Source organism: Cyprinus carpio, chromosome B9 (genome assembly GCF_018340385.1).
Source record: "Cyprinus carpio isolate SPL01 chromosome B9, ASM1834038v1, whole genome shotgun sequence".
NCBI lineage: Eukaryota > Metazoa > Chordata > Actinopteri > Cypriniformes > Cyprinidae > Cyprinus > Cyprinus carpio.
This window is the reverse complement of record NC_056605.1, coordinates 11,508,769-11,527,955: the sequence shown is the minus strand read 5'-3', so window position 1 is coordinate 11,527,955 and position 19,187 is coordinate 11,508,769. Positions and strand designations below refer to the sequence as shown.

General features: G+C 36.4%; 1 protein-coding gene across 7 annotated transcripts in view; it reads right to left on the bottom strand.

The window, feature by feature from the left end:
• Nucleotides 1-19,187, bottom strand: part of pard3bb (par-3 family cell polarity regulator beta b) — a 292,683-nt gene that overhangs the window by 251,065 nt on the left and 22,431 nt on the right. For 5 of the 7 annotated variants that reach the window (XM_042730941.1, XM_042730943.1, XM_042730946.1 and 2 more), the window contains exon 4: nucleotides 11,775-11,951. The exons of the other annotated variants lie outside the window; for them this stretch is intronic. In XM_042730941.1, coding sequence (XP_042586875.1) covers nucleotides 11,775-11,951 — 177 coding nt within the window. The remainder of the gene's footprint in view (nucleotides 1-11,774; nucleotides 11,952-19,187) is intronic. 7 annotated transcript variants of the gene reach the window in all.

Below are 19,187 nucleotides of genomic sequence, written 5' to 3'. Positions count from 1 at the left end.
ATGAATGTATTTAATGCATTTAGAAAATGTCAACCTAGTGAAAGCTGAAACTGCAAAGCTGTCTAATCAGATTCACATCACCACACTCATTTGTCTATCAAAACAACAACCAATAACAAATTTAAAAGCATTCGTCCTAACAGTTTATTGATTTCACACGGTTAAAATAAGTAGAGACCACCATTTGAATATCATTTTAAAATATAATTTATTCCAGTGATGGCAAAGAAAAAATGTTCAGCATCATTACCCCAGTCTTCAGTGTCACATGATCCTTCAGAAACCATTCTAATATGATTATTTGCTGCTCCAGAAACATTTCTATTATTATCAGCGTTAAAAAGTTTTAAATTCTTAACGGTTTTGTGGAAACAGTCATTTTTACTGTCATTTTTGTTAAATTGAATCCATCCTTGCTGAAAAAAGATTGTTCAATTCTTTACAAATTTCTGACTGACCCAAAACTTTCATCAATTAAATAAGAAAAAGAATCAAACCCAACCACATGGTGAGCGTTTACACCAAAAGAAACACTAATCTACAACTATCATCCATCAGCTGAGGGTAACAAATATTAGCATAACCTAAAATCATTCAAATTAAATAACATTTTCTTAAAGCGTCAGTCCGTAAGTTTGCCTCTTTGTTGCCATCTCTGTTTGAAAACCTGCAATTGCAGCTGTGTGTGGAATTATCTTCCTTGCGTGGGCTGTGCTCCGACATGGCTCTAGCGCGGATGAATCGAATGTTTTGCGGAGTGTGTGTGTGTGTGTGTGGCAGTCATTCACCGCACCGGATATTTACTGTACTTCACAATCACAAATTCTATCCTACGTCTTGGAATATAAGACCCAAATAAGAATTTTCAGCGTATATTGTCATCTCATCAAGTAAGTAACAAGTCCGCCACTTTTGTTCTGACCAACTGAGGAAAAAAGCATTGCAATAAATTGCATTACCAATGGTGATTAAATCTAACGATCGGTTAGCTCATATCACATCAAACCGTGCAAATTATTATTATTGTTATACTTTATTCTCAAATTATTAATCTTAACATCAGCATTGCGTGACTATGAGTATAGTGTGTATTAGCGCGTGGATTTAAATTTCTGTACAGTCTAATCTCTAATTGTCATACCATTCGAATTTCATATTAAGAAATTATTTTTAACCAAAAAGCAAATAATGCTCCCTTCGAACTGGTTGTCTTTAGAATAAAAAATCTTGTGTTATCCCAGGCTATCTGTAATCAGAAGCACATTTAAAACTGGAATACAATTTAATTTCATTCACATGTGTTTCAAACACATAATCCTTTCTGGATTACAATCTGCCATCAAAATGATACATTTAATTATTCTAGCTGCTGTGAGAAAAGGCTATAAACGATCCTAAACAACATTTTTTTTAAAATGATGTCACTTCATATGCCATCAAACCCAGACACGCCTAAGGCCATTTCACAGCATCCTCTCTATGGAAGTTCACACTCTGTAGAGTTCACACCAAAGTGTGCACCATAAAGGCCATCAGCGCGGGACCCTTATTGAGAATGATGGAGGTGAGCTGGGGTCAGAGGCATTGGGCAGTCTGGCTGCTCAGACATAAACAAACACTGCAGTATAAGGGCTTAACGGCCCCGCTCTCAGACCAGCACGCCATTAACCTAGCCTTTGCCTTTTATTCTTAGCTGTTTGAGTGCAAATACAGTAAGGCAAACAAAACTTCTTCCCATGTTCATGAAAAGAAAGTCCGCCTGTTTGATCGGCAAACAGGGTGGTTAGTCTATCGATGAAGGGATACGAATATAAATACTGTTATGGATTTGGCTTCCTAAAGACTTGAGTGCTAAAGGTCAACACCAAGAATTCTCTCCATCAATAGACTTCGGTTGTATCACCTGATGCTAATCAACCAGGTCACCCTAATGGCCCTCTGACCAATAACACTGAGCCAGATTAACTTCTCCAACAGGTCAAAACAATTTTCGTGTTTAAACTGGAGAAGGCCTAATAAGTGAGATAAAAACTTCTGTTGTTTGTCCATGCTGGTTCACATGAACTCTGTTTTGAGTGACCTTGGCGGTGCTAATCCCTGACTGTGTGCAGTGTCTCCTCTGGGGTCAGATGACTGTTGTGTCTTTGGGGCTTAATGAATCCAGCCATCTACAAGGACCCGACCCTTCTCATGCCACAACACAATGATTCTTTTCACACGTATATCATACAGGCAAGTAGATAAAGGCCTCATGTCAAGTTAGATTTAGGCCTAACTGATGACATAAAACACACATTTTTGAAAACAATTTGCTGTGCCAAAAGACAAATGGTCAGCTTTATCTTTAAAATGTTTAAATGAACTGTTCTGAAACCAAATATAAACAGGCTTGGTCAGGGCCAATCATGGTAAGAAACTACCAATATGCAAAATGTTGAAAAAAAATTGCAACATTTTTGCTGTAGATGGCAATGTCTGGATATTATATTTTGAATAAAAAAAAAATAATTATTAAAATATGGAACACAACATTTAAAATATTTAAATTACAATTATTTTAATATACATATTTGTAATCAAAGGGATAGTGCACACACACACACACACACACACAAACAACGAATGCTGTAAAGTTATTTTCATGTTGTTCCAAACCTGTATGATTTTCTGTCTTCCATGGAACATGAAAGAATATATTTTAAAGAATGTTGGTAACCAAACAGTTTTGGTTCCCATTGGATATCATGAAAACTTATGTTTGATACCCAGCATTCTTCAAAATGTCTTATGTTCCACTAAAGACAGATAATCATAGAATTTTGGAACAATGTGAGGGTGAGAAAATGTTGACAGAAGTTTCATTTTTGTGTGGACAATCCCTTTAAAATATAAGCTCCAAATTAAATGAACACAAGACATTTTGCGTTATTACAAATAAAAAGGCCTTTATGCCTGAAACAGTCTACAATCAAATATGAGTGCAAATTTCACTGCATTCGAAATTTCGGCACAGACATTTGAAGGTAACTCTTTCGCCCACTTCAGTACTAGGTTTGGTAACACAAAAGTGGCACAACAGTGCATGTCAAGTACATTCAATGAGATAGTGTACTTGCAAAATGTCGAGCACATTGCAAGCCTAAGAGTTATAATTGTCAGTGTTTTTTACGAACAAACATACCCCAATTACAGGCACAATTATTTATCATAATTCGTCTGTGTTGACTGGTATATTGCTCTGCCCTAGCAAATCCCTAAGAAAGAATAACTTTTGTAAGGGTACCATCATTCAAGCTTGACAGGCATCCAAAATAATTGTACTGTCACAAACCAAACGCATAACCCGCTGTTTCCTAATCTCTGTGTTGGAACCATTAATGCGCACTAAATCTCTTGGCATCAGTAACACTTATGCAAAGCAAACACTTGGGTTATGCGAAGGTTATGTGGCACACAACTGCTGTCATTTTGTTTTGCAGATAGCACAATGAGTCCCTTCAGGTGAAATATTTATAAAGATCCAACCAAAACTGACAGAGCGAAGCGCTATAAATCTTATGAACAATCTCTCTAATTGCCCTCACGCTCATGAATACATGCTGAACCCTAAAACAACCAATTAAAAGAGCTCATTCAAAATATATGCTGACTAACAGCTCGTAATAAACTCTCCGTATCCATTTATATCAACAGTCTTTAATGTACTAATCAGGATATAGATGCATTAATTATGGATCAGGATCAAGGCGAGCGGGGAAATTACAGCCAACAGCTGTTCAGAGAGCGAGCGCTGGCATTCAGTATTCATGCTTCAAAAAGGGCAGAGCGCTCAGCGAGTGCAGTCCACTTCACTTCACATCTCCCCTCTTCCAGTGGTCCATGTTGCCTGGAAACTGCCTTAATAGCAAATCCATTTTAATATCCTTTCATATGTATTCCAAATGTATTATTCAAACGTTTAATATCTTTTTAAACTCCCTCTGGGTAGTTAGGACTATTAGAATCTGCCTTCATTCCGTTTTCGCCCCTCTCGCTTATTCACTCATTCTTTTGTTTTCTCCATCTCTTCCTCTTCTGCCCTGAGGGGAGACAAGGCCACGGCTCGTTCTGGGGCTCCTTATCAAAGTCTGCCTGCAGGAGCGTGTGTGCTTTCATTCGCAGGCACTGGAGAGAGCCTCTAGATTTAAGGGGCCGTTCACACAGGAAGCGCCCTTACTATAGACTGCATAAAAACATGGACGTGGTGTCCGTGACGTCACCTGTAGGTTCTGAAGAGCATTTTTTAAAGCTCAAAGTGGGCGGAGCCAGCCATCGCCATCTTGGAATCGTGTCACCGCGCGTCTTTCCTGGATAATTGAAAATGGGCAAAGAGGTGGGAGCTGGTTGCTGAAGCCACGCCCACCTAGCTCGACGGTAGTGACAGCAGCGGCAATCCACCTGTCACTCAAGTGGCCAAGCCCATAACTATGCAGAATTTTAAGGCTTAATATAATTTAAACAGATGAGTTATATAAAAAAATTCACCCCCTCACAGTTGTCATGAAGGGCAAAATTAGCTATATAGACCAAAATCATTTTTTGAACCAGGCTGTAAACGTTTTTTTCTGCTGTAAAGTTGGGCATTTTAACATGGGGAGTCTAACTTAGTGTGTGACCCTGTTTACAACTAGTGTTAAGATGCGTTTTCCTTGATTCGATCATAGAGGACCACACTAAATACAGGTGTGAATGGGGTCTAAAAAAGATGCAATGTTCATTTCCTATTCATTAAATGACAAAATTAAAATGTTAAATTGGATTTCAATTAAATTATAATGGATACATGCATGACCCATTAAAAATAAATGTTTTTCTTTTTCAGTGGTTTAGTTTTGAATGCGCATTAACAAAAGAAAATGGGGGGAGGTGGGACAGAATAAAATGACATATGAAAAGAAAATAAACAGGTCTACATAAAATATGTTTCAGTTAAATAAAACTTTTTTCTTTTTTTATCTGTTTATCTGCACTATAAATTTAGGAAAACGAGATGGCTGAAAGCGCATTCTGTTTGTTTTCTTTATTTACAAAGGCACAGTTTGTTCTTATTGTGAGTACACATAAATAAAAGTAAATCCTTTACATTTCCAAAAGACGTCTTAATCCTATTTTTATGACCAAGAATGACAGAATATAGTTTGTTTTATTTTTTTTCACAGTGATAAGGACAATATCCGTGATCACGCCAGAGCCACTCAGGCACACAACATATCATTTATAGCATTGCTAGATGTTTAAAGGCCTATGTTATTCATCACAAAATTGTATTTAAAAAAATATATAATTGTATATATAAAATGTTGTACTATAATTTAATAGCTGCCTATATTTCCTGATTTTTATCCTATCTATTCGTAATACCATTTTAAAAATAGCTTTGGCAAAAAATAGGCTTATATGTAAATGGCGCAAGCTTTCACAATATTAGATCAAAAGATTAGAAACAGCCCACATACACTGGCCCACAGACCCTCCCCTCAAAAGAAATCAGGACAGAAGGGGCTGAAATTGGACAGATGAGATGGATTAAAACACCAGGTGTGAACAGGACTGTGTCTTCCTCATCTACTTGTGATCTGATCTACCAAAACGCATCTTAATACCAGGATTAAACAGAACCTGTAAAAACAGATGCAAAGACACATTTCACATTTTACCATGTTCAAATTTATTAAAGAAGATTCGGCCTGGGCCCAATGATGGATAATAAAACTCACATTAACATAAAATTAACATAATGCCATTTATTTCTTTATAAAATGTCTAAGAAAAGAAAATCTGCAATGGCGAGTATATTCTCTACCATGATTTTTTAAACCAATCATAGGTGACTTTATTCACAACCAATACAATAAAATGTAGCTTTTGAGGTCAATTGCACACAGTAAACCCAATAAGATTTCAAATTTGTAAGCATACTGCAGGTAAAACAGGCATAATTTCCAATTATAATCTGCCCAATCAATACACTCAAGATGGTTATCCCACCTAGGGCTTATCTGATTGGTCCATCATTTCAAAACTGACTCTGACCCGATGTCTTCCATGTAAAAGGTGGGACTATTTTTAACTAGACATATTATCTTAAAAATGCCCTCATGGGGCACAATGTAAAAAAAAAAAAAAAAAAAAAAAACATTGAGATGTGGCAAAACAGCCAAAGACGTATAAATATAGGCATTATATCAGCCACCCTGCTCTCTAAATAATGGTCATTAAAAACCCATATTGGGCGACCACAACAAGGGAAACACAACAGGTATTTGAGAGCACAAATAATACTGTAGGGATCTGTGTGCCTGTGTAGATCTTAATTCTTCCAGGGTTGTTGAGGATATGAAGCCACCTGGGACACACTGAAATGAATCTCAATAAAATGCTGCAAACAGCCTGGAGTGATTAAAAAAATAAAAAAAAATAAATGAGAGATGGAGTAATTATGATCTGTCTTATTCACAGTCGTCTGCTGCGATGGCCTGCTAACCCTGCCATCCTTCTTACCTCCACACATTGTCTGTTGCCATGGTGAACAAAACTCCCGTTTACCACTCAGTATGACCCAGCTGTTTACAACTGTAGCAAACAGAGCTGGAAAAAAAAACTTGTCTGCACACACAGCCTAATATATGCACAATTAACCAAATAACTCACTTTCAAGGCATAGTTCATCCAAAACTGAAAATTCTATCATCTTTCACTCACCCTCATGTCATTCCAAACCCACATACTGTTATTTTTTGCAAGATACAACATTTGGGGTCAATATGATTTTTTTATATAATTTATTAACACATTTATTCAGCAAGGACGCATTAAATTGATGAAAAGAGACAGTTAAGACATTTATAATGTTAAAAAAAGATTTGTGTTTTTTTTACTTTTTTTATGCATCAAACAAACTTGAAAAAAATGCATCACGGTTTTCAACACTGATAAGAAATGTTTCTTGAGCAGCAAATCAGCATATTAGATCATGTGACAATGAGTAATGATGCTGACAATTTAGCTTTGCCTTCACAGAAATAAATTAAAATGTAAAGATTTCAAATAGAAAACAGTTGTTTTTAATTGTTTTAACATTTAACAACATTCCTGTTGTTTTCTGTATTTTTAACAAAAATAAATCCAGCTTTTGTAAGCACAAGAGACTTGTGAAAAATATTACAGATCTCAAACTTGTACAAAAGAAAATATTTTGATTAAATCATCTCAGTTCTTTTCCATGTAGACAGGTTCACATAAAAAGAGCAAAGTTTCTTCAAAAATTCTCCTTTAAAACTCCTTTATAACCAACTTTGGGTGAACCCTTTATTAATTTCCTGTACTACTTTCTTTGGATGGCTTTAAACTGTATAATGCAAGTTTCACCACAACCACAATTCTCTTATCTTGCCACCCAACTAAACATGCCACCGCTGAATGTACTGGTGAGGGGGTTGTGTGCTGGTTAAGTCAGTCCTTTAAAAGGTGAAAAACAGCACAGCCGGGTCCCAGGGGAGCCAGAGAAAGGTAATGAGGGCGATCCTTTAGATGTTACCCTTCACTCTGCAGTCTTTTAATTAGGGCGCTGATCAGACATAATGAAGTGGAAATGCCATTTCACATTTTTAAAGGTACTGCTACTTAGCAAACCTGGGAAACAAAGTCCATCCGTAATAACAGTGTCTGGTGAGTTGATCATTACAGGTAAAAGGTGCAAAAACTCTGATAGTGTGAAACCCAAAAACGAAACCTTGAAACTATTTCATGAACAGCAGCAGAGGGTGAGGTTTCAGCCTACATGCGAGACAATCACGCCATCCTCAAGGTGAATGACAGGAATTATGGGCTGGATCTTCAGCGGGCAATCCATCTGAGGTCAGGCAATTAGAAAACCCTGTTATCATCGCTCATGTATCTAAAAGGGTTCAGACCATCAGGCTGTCAGAGTCAAATTACCATGTCAATGTATGTTAATCTAAGGTTTTCTTTGCCACATTTAAACTGGACTCAGTCACCCCAAATCTTCATTTTCCAAGTCTTTCTATTCACCCTTTCATATAGAAGACCACTGAATGGCCTGTCATCTTATGCACCGTAAGCCTGAAATGTTCGGTCTGTCTAAAGCCTTGGTTTAATACATTAGGTAGAATAATTTCTGCACAGAAATTCTCTTCAATTTCCACAAAGCCCCTATGGAAATCAAGAGAGAGCATTATATATAATTCACTTAAGCTTTAAAGAAATACAGCAGTTCACCCAAAAATAGAAATTCATAGTTTAAATCAGCCTTGTGTCATTCCAACCCAAACCAGTAAGACTTTTTCCTTTCATGGAACAAAAAAGGTGAATTTTTGAAGAATATCTTTTCCACTCTTGAAAATAATGAAAGGGAATGGGACTATTAGAGGTCAAAAATGACAAAAGTACCATAAAAGTATGATAAATGTCTATATGACTGAGACATATAGAAGACATTATAGACATCTAAAGACTATCGTATAAGCCAGCAGATTAGTATGGAACACTTTTTTGATTACACTCTTGCACCTTTTTTGAAGCTTAAAAGATTCATCCCCCATTTACTGTAGCTGGATGAAAAAAAGAGCAACCAGCACATTTTTCAAAATATCATCTTTTGTGTTTCAAAGAAGAAACAAATTTATACAGGTTTGCAACAACAACAACATTTTTATTTTTGAGAGAACTATTTGATTTAAGCTGTGGATAGTGCATATCTGATAAAGAAATATGCCTTACACACCCCAGAGATGCTAATTCAAACTGGCAATTTTGATAGGCAACAATCTAATCAGGTGAAACCATTCATTAAGGTAATTAATTACTTTGATAGAGCCATCGGGAGATGAATATAATAAAAACAGAGCCAGCTTTTCAAACGAATGTGGACGGCCTGGTCCCAGGTGCTGTTTTTCTCTTTAATTGAGGGTGAAAGACCATAAAGAGTCTCACTTTAACATTTCATTCACTCATCCAATTAACCCCGTGTGCTGGTACAGGGTCACATGCATCGTACAGACCTCCCGCCTACTGCTCTCAAGAAGTGTGACTTAAGGATTATTTTAGTCATTAATGAAGGGGAGAAAAGGGACAAGCAGGGCAGTGAGAGAACACACTGACAAAGGTAGACAGAGACCAGACAGCTTCCAAAGTGGAATCATATTGTATTTAAAAGTATTTACAATTATTTAAAATAAAAATTATGGTACCATTTATTCACTCATGCTGTTCCAAACTTGTTTGACTTGTTTTGTGGAACATAAAAGAAGATGTTTTGAAGAATGCTGGTAAACCAAACAGTTTTGGTGCCCACTGACTTTCATTGTGCAGCCAAGAAAAAAAAGGGCCTTTTCTTAAAAATCTGTTCTACAGAAGCAAGCAAGCAATACCATTTTGGAACGACATGAGGGTGAGCAAATGATGACAGAATGATGAAAACACTAAACACTCCCTAGCAACCAGACAATATCAAAGTCTCACAAGCATAGTGGGCTTTTAAAATTTTTTTTTTTTAAAAAAAAAAATACACTTTATAAAGCTACCTGGAAAAAAATAAATAATTAACAAGTACTAAAGATTTTTGACAAGCATTCCATTATTAATTTCCCCCGGAATAAAGTAAAGTGGAAATATAATGAAAAAGGACAGATTTGCTCATTTCTGGTTGCACTTTTCCTACTTAACAGGTCTGTTTTAACTCCCAACTGAGCCCTGCCTTTCCACCTGTTTTTAACATGTTTATCATTAATTACTGGAACGGATTCAAACGTCTGTAGTGTAAATGCAGCTCTATGCATTAACCAGATGGTTCAGTCAGTTTCAGGGTTGTGAAAATAACTGCACGACATTAAAATTCACACAAAATTAAATTAGCTTTAAGAATTATTCCACTTCACTGCTCCAGGATTGTGCATAACAAAATTAAAAACACCTTGCCTGTGGCAAACCCAACACAAAATGGAGCCATGAATTAGCACAATGAATTAAAACCTCCATTTAATATAATTTCCTCTTATTTTTATTGCTATTACCCCAGATGCAGGGACGTAAGCAATCAAAGTAATGGGACATTACAATTGAATCTAAAAGTCAAGTACGGTCCTTGTCTTCAGCATGTAAAGTTACGGTCATAAAATGCAATTCAAAAGATTTAGATAGATGTTTCGGTGAAGGTGGCGTGACACATATTTCTCCGCCCATTTAAAATCACGGTGCTGAACTCCAATGTGATGAACTCTCAGCGAGAGATAATGCTCCGCTCACCTCTAACATCTCCCTCCATTAGTGCGTAATGAACAGCGCGGTTTGAAAGCGCAGTCATTAGACAGAAGAACGTATTCCCCCACTCTCGCAACCCACTGACGATGCCAGGTCAAAAGGGGCGGAGCCACATGCTCCATTGTGTTGATTACTAAGACCAATAGTCATCCAGAACATAACATCCCACTCAGGAGAAACTAATAAGAAACATGCTGTTTTATAAGGAGTCTCTCCATCAGAAAACTGGGATTTTAATGCAGTCGTAATCTTCAACATTTGCGTCTTTAGTAAAAATAGAAGATATGTCATCATTATCTTGCTTCTGCAGCATGTGTGTCTAATTCAGTGAATCAACAGCAGGGTTAAGAAAGGTTCAGCCAGCACAATAGACTAACACTAAGCCATTACTCTGCTTTGCCCATGGCAACTATAGCTAGTTTTCATTGGCAATGGCTCAGTACAGCCAAACTACAGGCCATTTACAATGATGGACAACACATTACGTGCAGGATACCCATAATGTTGCAGGTCCTAGACATTTATGAAGCAATAAAAAGTCTCAGAATTGAAATGTCACTCCGCGACTGATCAAAAGTTTAAATCTAAGTTTTATGAGGCTTAAAATAAATAAGATGGTTAACCAACAGACACAGAGACTCATTTAAAACAACACTGTCAGTACTGACTTAGACTATCGTTTAAAAGTTTGGGGTCAGTAAGACTTTTTATTTATTTATTTTTTATAAAAGATTTCGATTTCAAATAAATGCTGTTCGTTTGAACTTTCTATCCATCAAAGTATCCTGAATAAAAATGTATCAAGGTTTCCAAAAAAATAAAAAATAAATAAGCAGCAATATTGTATCAGCTTTGCCATCACAAGAATAAATTACATTTGAAAACAAAAAGTAGAAAACAATTATTGGAAATTGTAATATTTTACAGTATTCCTGTTATACAATAGACCTGTCTTGATGATTATAAGAGACTGCTTTAAAAAAAAAAAAAAAAAAAAAAACAAACCAACGCCAAACTTTTTATTGTTAATGTATGCCCTAAATATTTTCTCTTAAAAATAAGAAAAACTGTCATTTATATAAGTGAACGTGACAAAAAAAAAAAAAAACTTAAAGTTACTTATGAAAGAATACAAGACAAATAACTGCCCGTATTACCAATAACAACAGAGCGAGCCTGATGAAATGAAGGAAATTATGTGGCATTCTCGATAATTGCCATAATACTTCTCATTATAGCTCTCAGCCTCATCCATGCTGCTTTTTGTTCCAGAAAATGAACATGTGGGGCCCAACATAAATGAGACCAACACCACACGGTCCCCACATGAAGGCTTCCACACACACACACACACACACACACACACACACACACACACACACACACACACACACACACTCTCTCTCTGCTCTGAATTATGTCTATTTTCAGGGGAGACTCATGAAGAGGCCAATTACCCAGTGCTCCCTTCTCCCTGCCTCCCCATCATCATTCTCAGCGGGAGGAGCGGGCTGGCTGTCAGCCTGACAGAACAGCCTCTCAGCATCCTGGTGTGTCCACAAGTTCCCTGGTCCTCCAAGCACCCCCACCGAGAGATGAAGGGGGAAGGAGAGGAGGATAAAAATCCATACCGCCTATTCAGAGCGACGGAGAAAGGGAGAAATGAGGAGAGTTAGTCATAGGACTCATTTCCTAAATGAGCGACAATTACCCGAATTATCTTAACAACCCAACATCAAACCCAGTACTGGGTCTTTGTGCTCCTGAATCAAAAGGTGGCATTTTGGTAGTTTGGTAGTTTTCAGGTTCAAAGCACAAAATAAAAGGCGGTATTTTTCGTAAAAGGGCCTCGGCAAAAAATAGATGTTAATTTGGGTGCTAAATAAGCTTTCTTTTAAGGAAAAATGCCAGTGATATCTCATCGTGCATCATTTCTTAAGACAATAATCGGCCTACATTATGCTTGATCTTAATAAACAAAACTCCTTATTCAGTGGCAAAAAACAACTAATGTGACCAAAAGGTTTTATCACAGCATACAACTCTGGCATTGTTTGTTTAACAAGCATGTTCATTTGAGAAATAAAAACATGCAAATAAAGACGTTATATTCATGGTCCCTCAATGCAGTGTAAATATCCAATAAAAATAAGTAAAATGACCCAACCCATCCAGAAAACACCAAATGGTTTGACTTAAGTCAAAGTAGCAAATTGTTTCATTTTCAAATGGGACTATCAGGGCTGAAATGTTTTGCTGAGCAGTCATTGTGGTTATCATCAGTTTCAGGAAACGACTTTGGCAAATGTTTACTCGTGAACATGGATCCAGGCTCCAAGCTATTGCTCTACCATGGCTGAGATGGCTCGCTATCCATTCCAGTGAAATCACAAAGCAAAATGCAGACAACTTTATACCTACTCCTGCTGACAGCTATATTGGTTTATTAAAAGTGCTGTATGTAGGATTGACACAGAGTTGTTGAACTAGGTATTGCAGTCCAAATTCAAAATATTCGAGAGGGTCTTTTTCACCCAGCCCCCCCTCCTCAGACTTGACGCACACGCAGGTTGCCAGATTGACGACACCAACAGAAACCAGCGCACTTGACGATGAATGAAATGAAATACGTTGTGTTTGCCGCCAAACGGCAACCCGGGGTGCTGAAATAAAATTGGGTAAACTTGTAGTGGGCGGGTTTTGCAAAACAAAACAGAAACCGACATTCCGGCCTGGAACGCACATTTTCAAAGAAGAATAACTGACTGTAGCATTGTTTTTGACATAAACAAGTGTGTTAACTTAGCATGTTTCTTGAATATCTGCAAACATATTATGGAATTGTTATGCTTTAGTGGAGTCAAAAAACTTACATACAGCACCTTTAAATATAAAAGGTTTACCTACAATGTAAAAAAAAAAAAAGTTTTCTCAGAAGAAAAAAAAATATTAATAGGCTTCAGAAAAATCTGTGTTACCATACCAAGTTACATTAACATATACAGTAAAAACTGCAAATAATTTAATATCATGCATATTTTTACTCAAAAATATTTTTACTCAAAAATAAAGTCATGTAAAAACTATATATTACCATCTCATTTATGATGGAAATAAAGACACTGCATAGACACTGCATAACAAAACATATGATTTTATTTAATTCAAAGGGCCAGTTTGCCCAAAAATGAAAATTCTGTCATCATTTACTCAACCTCTATGAGTTTTTTTTTTAAGCAAATATACTACTCCAAACATGACCTCTATAGATTAATACCATATTTTTATTTATCAAACCAATAATCTTTATTGTTTGGGATTCGCCCCCAAACTATCCTAACTACTTTTAAAACAAAATGACTCCCAGATTTCTAATCAATTTCCCCAAAGCTATGAACATTCTTCTCCTCTACTAAACGAACATTTTCCCAAAGCTTAATGGGCTAATTTATATTAACACTAATTAACACGAGCACTGCATTATTTATAAGGTATACTTTACAAGCAGGACAAAGATATATGGAGGCCTCTTAGGGAAGAAAAAGATGGAAACCTTTGATGCACAGCTATAAAACGCCACACTATTATTTACAAATTATCAGCATCATTATTCCTCAACGGCTGCAGCGCTCGCTAATTAACTGGCGCATACGGAGAGGTGGAGCACTCAGATAGCGCCACAGTTCCAAAAGCATTTCTGTGAAATTACATTTCTAATTTCTTAATTACAGTTATTTTCTTTCTCACACATGGGAGAGATCCAACTCAGGAACACAGTTAATTTTATGCCCTTTTTTTGTTCAAAGCTGAGCAGAATGAAAACCATTTTCCGTGTCACCTGTGTATTTCAAAAACCGAGGTTTTATGCTTTCAAAGGTTTTTGCCACCTGTCAGAATCTTCTGAATTTCAGTCCAAATAATAAAGATGAGTGTGTGTAAGGGTCAAATGGGCCAGTTGTAGCTCTTTCATCAAAAATAAGCACTAGAAAACCTGCCTTTGTGTATTTTAAATATATATTTTAGTAATGGAGACCTTTAGGTTACACACAAGACAAGGCCCAAACAAGTCTTCTGAATGTTTTGACATTTTCGCCAATGGTATTAGGGGAAATCTTAAGAAATATGTGAAATGAAATAAAATATGGTAAAATGTGTTAAACAGAGCTAAAACCAGTGTTTAGAATCACTGATATAACATTATAGTTTTTGTTAAATCAAATTAGATTCTTTTTTTTTTCCACTTAAATTGTATAGTTTTAGTAATTTTGTTTTGTGTGTTTTCTGTCATTTTATTAGTTCTTTTTTTATTTACGTGTCCAAATGCAGTTGTAATTTTTATTTATTAGTATTGGTTTATTTAGTTTTACTTATATTAGTACAAGTTAAACTAAACAAAAACAAGAAATGTTGCTAGGTGAAATATATTTTTTTATATAAATTTTATTCCATTTCATTTTATATTTATTTTAATTTAAGTAACATTTATTTTACATTTATCTTTTTTAAGTTTTCGTTAACTATAATAACCCTGGCTGAAACTATGCTCACTGATAAAATATGATTAGCCAAAACGTGTGTAGAACTTTGTAAATGTTGATTGTTCAAATTTCACAGACATCTGTGAGAAAAATATAAAAAAGCATCATGGTATGACCATGTTTTTTGTTTTGTTTTTTGAAGTACCTTCGTGTACCGTGGCACCCTTTTTTTGTAAGGGTAGACTGAAGTGCATTTTCAAAGAAATATTCTTCATTTAAAGCACCACCACACTTCATACGTCACAGTGTAGCATTTCTCCTCGGCCCTTCAAAACTTCTCTGATCTTCTGAAGTGGACAAAGAGAGACGGAAAGAGTGTTTGCAATGTAGAGAGGATTTGGACTGAGACAAAAGCCTGTGAGAATAAAGCCCTCCTCTCTGTCTGGACGTCTGGCGGACCTCAGACACACACACACCCTGAGCCCTCAAACTCATGCCAGCTCATACTTCTGCTTACAGCGGAGCCCTGGAGTGCTGAGTCCAGTCCAGATCCACTACACCAAATGTCCCACACACTCATCAGCCAGACACGAGACACTTATCTACGGCCTAAACTCTGAGAATCACTTCCCCGTGTTCAGAAGAGCAGAAGTGCTATTGACAAGCATGTCAACACTGCTGGATTGAATTTACAAAAAAAAATGCTGCATTCATAAATCTAACACTATATGTTTAGTAAATGAAACGATCAAGTTCTCTTTTCTTTTTTTTGACATTTCACTCGAGTCAGACTGGAAGAAAGTCAGACACAACAGCCACGCTTTGACTGCTTAAGTCCAACAGCACAGACGTTAAAGAGAGGAAACAAAACACTCCGTAATAAAGACCAAAACAGAGAAAAAACACCCACTGCTTTTCATTTTTCTTACCAATATTGTTACTACAACATAATAAACAGGCAGGCATATTAGACATCAAGGCCAAATGCACAGATCCAATACTCCCTATCCGTTTACATTCACTTAAAACAGGAATGAAATAAATTCATCGTTTTCTAAATGCATCTTACAGTATATAAACAAGGAAAACAAACTGTATACATGGTAGTATCCTTGCTTACTATGCAGGGTCAAGAAAGCTCTCGGATTTCATCAAAAATATTGTTATTTGTGTTCTAAACATCTTAAAGGGTTTGGAACAACATATCACATACAAAATTTTCATTTTTGGGAGAACTATCCCTTTAAAGGGGCCATTGTATGCGACATGCTCTTTTACAAGTTGTTTAAACTGAAATGTGTGTTGGCAGTGTGTGTACATGATAAAGATCCACCCAGTGCTTTTTTTTTTTTTTTTTTTAAATCTCGTTAAATCATTTCCCCCTTCTCAAATCGAGCCGATCTCAGATGCTGATCTCCCTCAAATGATTGTTCGATTGACAGTAGTGTTTCAGCACAGACTGGAATGGTGTTTTACCTTAGACCCGCCCTGAGTGAACCATCATCAGCCATTGTTTCACCTCCGGAGCAGATGTAGACAAGAATGTCTCCTAAGCGATTGAGGAGTTTTGTTGTTGTATGTAATAATGAACATAATCAGGGCTTGCAAAATTTCAAAATCCCTGGTAGCCCTTTGGGCAGGTACTCTTGAGATTTTGGTAGCCCGAAAATTTATTTAACTAGGCCTATATTTTTTTTAAATATAGAAAATCAGATAGGAGTTTAAATGTCCATCAAAAATATTTTTAATACACAAATATCAACAAATATGAAGGAATTAATTTTATTTCACTATTTACAGGGTATCTGCAGAATTTTTTTAAATAAATTTAAGGCAGTTTATGACCCATTTTAAGAGCTGCACAAGTAAAATGAACAGTATGAATGGGGTTTGACAATGTTTATGGTAACTTACAGTATTGAGCCATAAAATTACATGATTTACAGTTCAGATACAGGTTTTCACAAAAACAAAAGTCTTATGCAACAGCATTTCAGCCTTTAGACCATTTTTATGAAAAGGCATAAGTCAAGCATATAAATTATTATTTCAATTTAAAACTTATAAATATTACTGTCTTAATTGTTTAGATTTTTAGAAGGCACATTAACTTCTTTCTCATTTACAACTCTATGTGCTTACTGCGTAAAAACATGAGTTGATATTTGCATTGATCTGACCATAAACAGCAAGAAAGGCTTGTTGGAAATGCAAATTCATTCTCTGCCACTAGGTGGCGCTTTAGAAGCGCTGAAATATTGCGTTTTCCCCGGTAACGGCTGTACACCATGCAGCTCCGTATTCATAAACGCTGCTTTATCAAGAATAATAGGTCAAATTAAATGAAAAATGCCAATGACACGTTTTTGAGGACAGTTGGTTACCTTCAGAAACATTCAAATAAAGACATCCGCACCGCGTTTTGACTTGAAACCATTGAAACGTGCAGCGCTTGTATTTATTCAATGACATCATTGTCTTTTGAGGGGTGGGCGATATGAGCTAAAATTCATATCACAATATTTTACACTGTCCAGGGCGATATCAATATTATATTGTGATATAAGAAAAAAAATTACAGGCAAAATATTTTAACCTTATATAACTAGAAAAAATAAGGGATCGTGCCATTGTTTTTTGGCCATTGTGCATTTGTCAGGGAATTGTTGATTATATGCTCGCCAAGGCTACATTTATTAAAAATACAGTAAACACTGTAATATTGTCAAATATTGTCGATTTAAATGATCTATTTGAATGTTTTAACACATAGGCTACTGTATTCCTGTGATCAAAGCTGAATTTTCAGCATCAGTACTCCAGTCTTCAGGGTCACATGATCCTTCAGAAATCATATGATCTAATATGATTTGCTGCTCAGTAACCTTTTCTGATTATTATCAGTGTTGTAAACAGTTGTGCTGCTTGACATTTTTGAGCAAACTATTTTTTTTTTACAATTCTCTTATGAATATTTGAAATGGTCCTGCGTGTCAAGAGTTATTTAACTCAATATAACTCTTATTCTTCAATCGCGCCATCCAGTGGTCTGTTACTGATACAATCACAACTGCTACAACTGATAACGGAGCGCTCAAGCGGGTACTGCGAGTCATGTTGAGGTAATTAAAATGTCGAATTAATATTTTGCGTTCAATTATTTACTTATCAGGCAAATGGCCGGATGATAAGCTGGACAGTTATACAGTGTAGTCTTTATTACCCTGCAAAGGTTTCTTTTGCAAAATAATCTGCTGACTATATCTCAGTTTCGGAACCACTGGCGTAACAATTTGCGCTCTATTAATTTCGTCTGTTACAATGCTCTGTGTTTGATTACTAATGCCTGTGTAGTACGGCATTGCACACAGAAGACAAAAACGTTCAGCCTCGACTCTTTATCGTCATTTGTGTTAAAATTTGCAAAGCATACCAAATTAAACAAAACTATATAAATGCAAAATTTGAATACATGAATATGTAACGGTATCGCAAAATCCATATCGTGGAACAACATAATACCAGTAGTTACTTTCATACTGGTTTAGTGCCCACCCCTAGCCCCCGGGACGTCGGGCTAGCAATTTTGCGAGCCCTGATAGTAGTAGTCATTTACTCCCGACATCTGAGCCACTGAAGACGCAGTGGATTACATTTGTGTTTTATGGGTTTATATTTGCGCAAATCATTCATGATCCAGTTTCACCTACAGAAAAAGTTTGTGTAAGGTTTTTTTAGTGAATCTTTGCAAATCTCCTTTCCTAATAATGTGATAGTTGGCAAGTTTCACGATGAATGCGGCTACAGTTTACCGTCTCTCAGTTTAAAGTGACATGCAATAAAATGACTTCCTGTAGACAGAGCTGTTTTTGACAGAGTGAAAACTGTGTTGTTTTGCACTACCATTGAGAAATTTTAACCAAACTATGTTACAGACTATTCATTAAGACCCTAAAGAATCATATCAACTTGTGGAAAGTGGGCATCCGATGACCCCTTTAAGAAAAAACAACACCTCTGAAACCTCTGAAAGATGTGCATTTTGACCAAGTATTTTCTAATGCACAGATGGAAAAATGAATTTCAAATAAGGGTTTTGCCACAGAGGAACATGTGCTAACTGCTAGGCCATGACATCAACGATCCAGTTACAGTGTTCATCTGGTTTTCATTGTTGCATCATTTTACACATTTGGGCACATCATAACAACCCAACTCCTGTCAGCGATCGCAAAAAGATTTCATAACACAGTATTATTGACACAACACTTCATTTAAGATGGCTCCATTTCCTCAAGTCTCAACCCCAGGAAAAGAGAGAGGAGGAATAGGAGGGGGTCTCCTCCATTCATTCCCCTCACTGCTAGACCGTGACCATATCATACCGGCTCC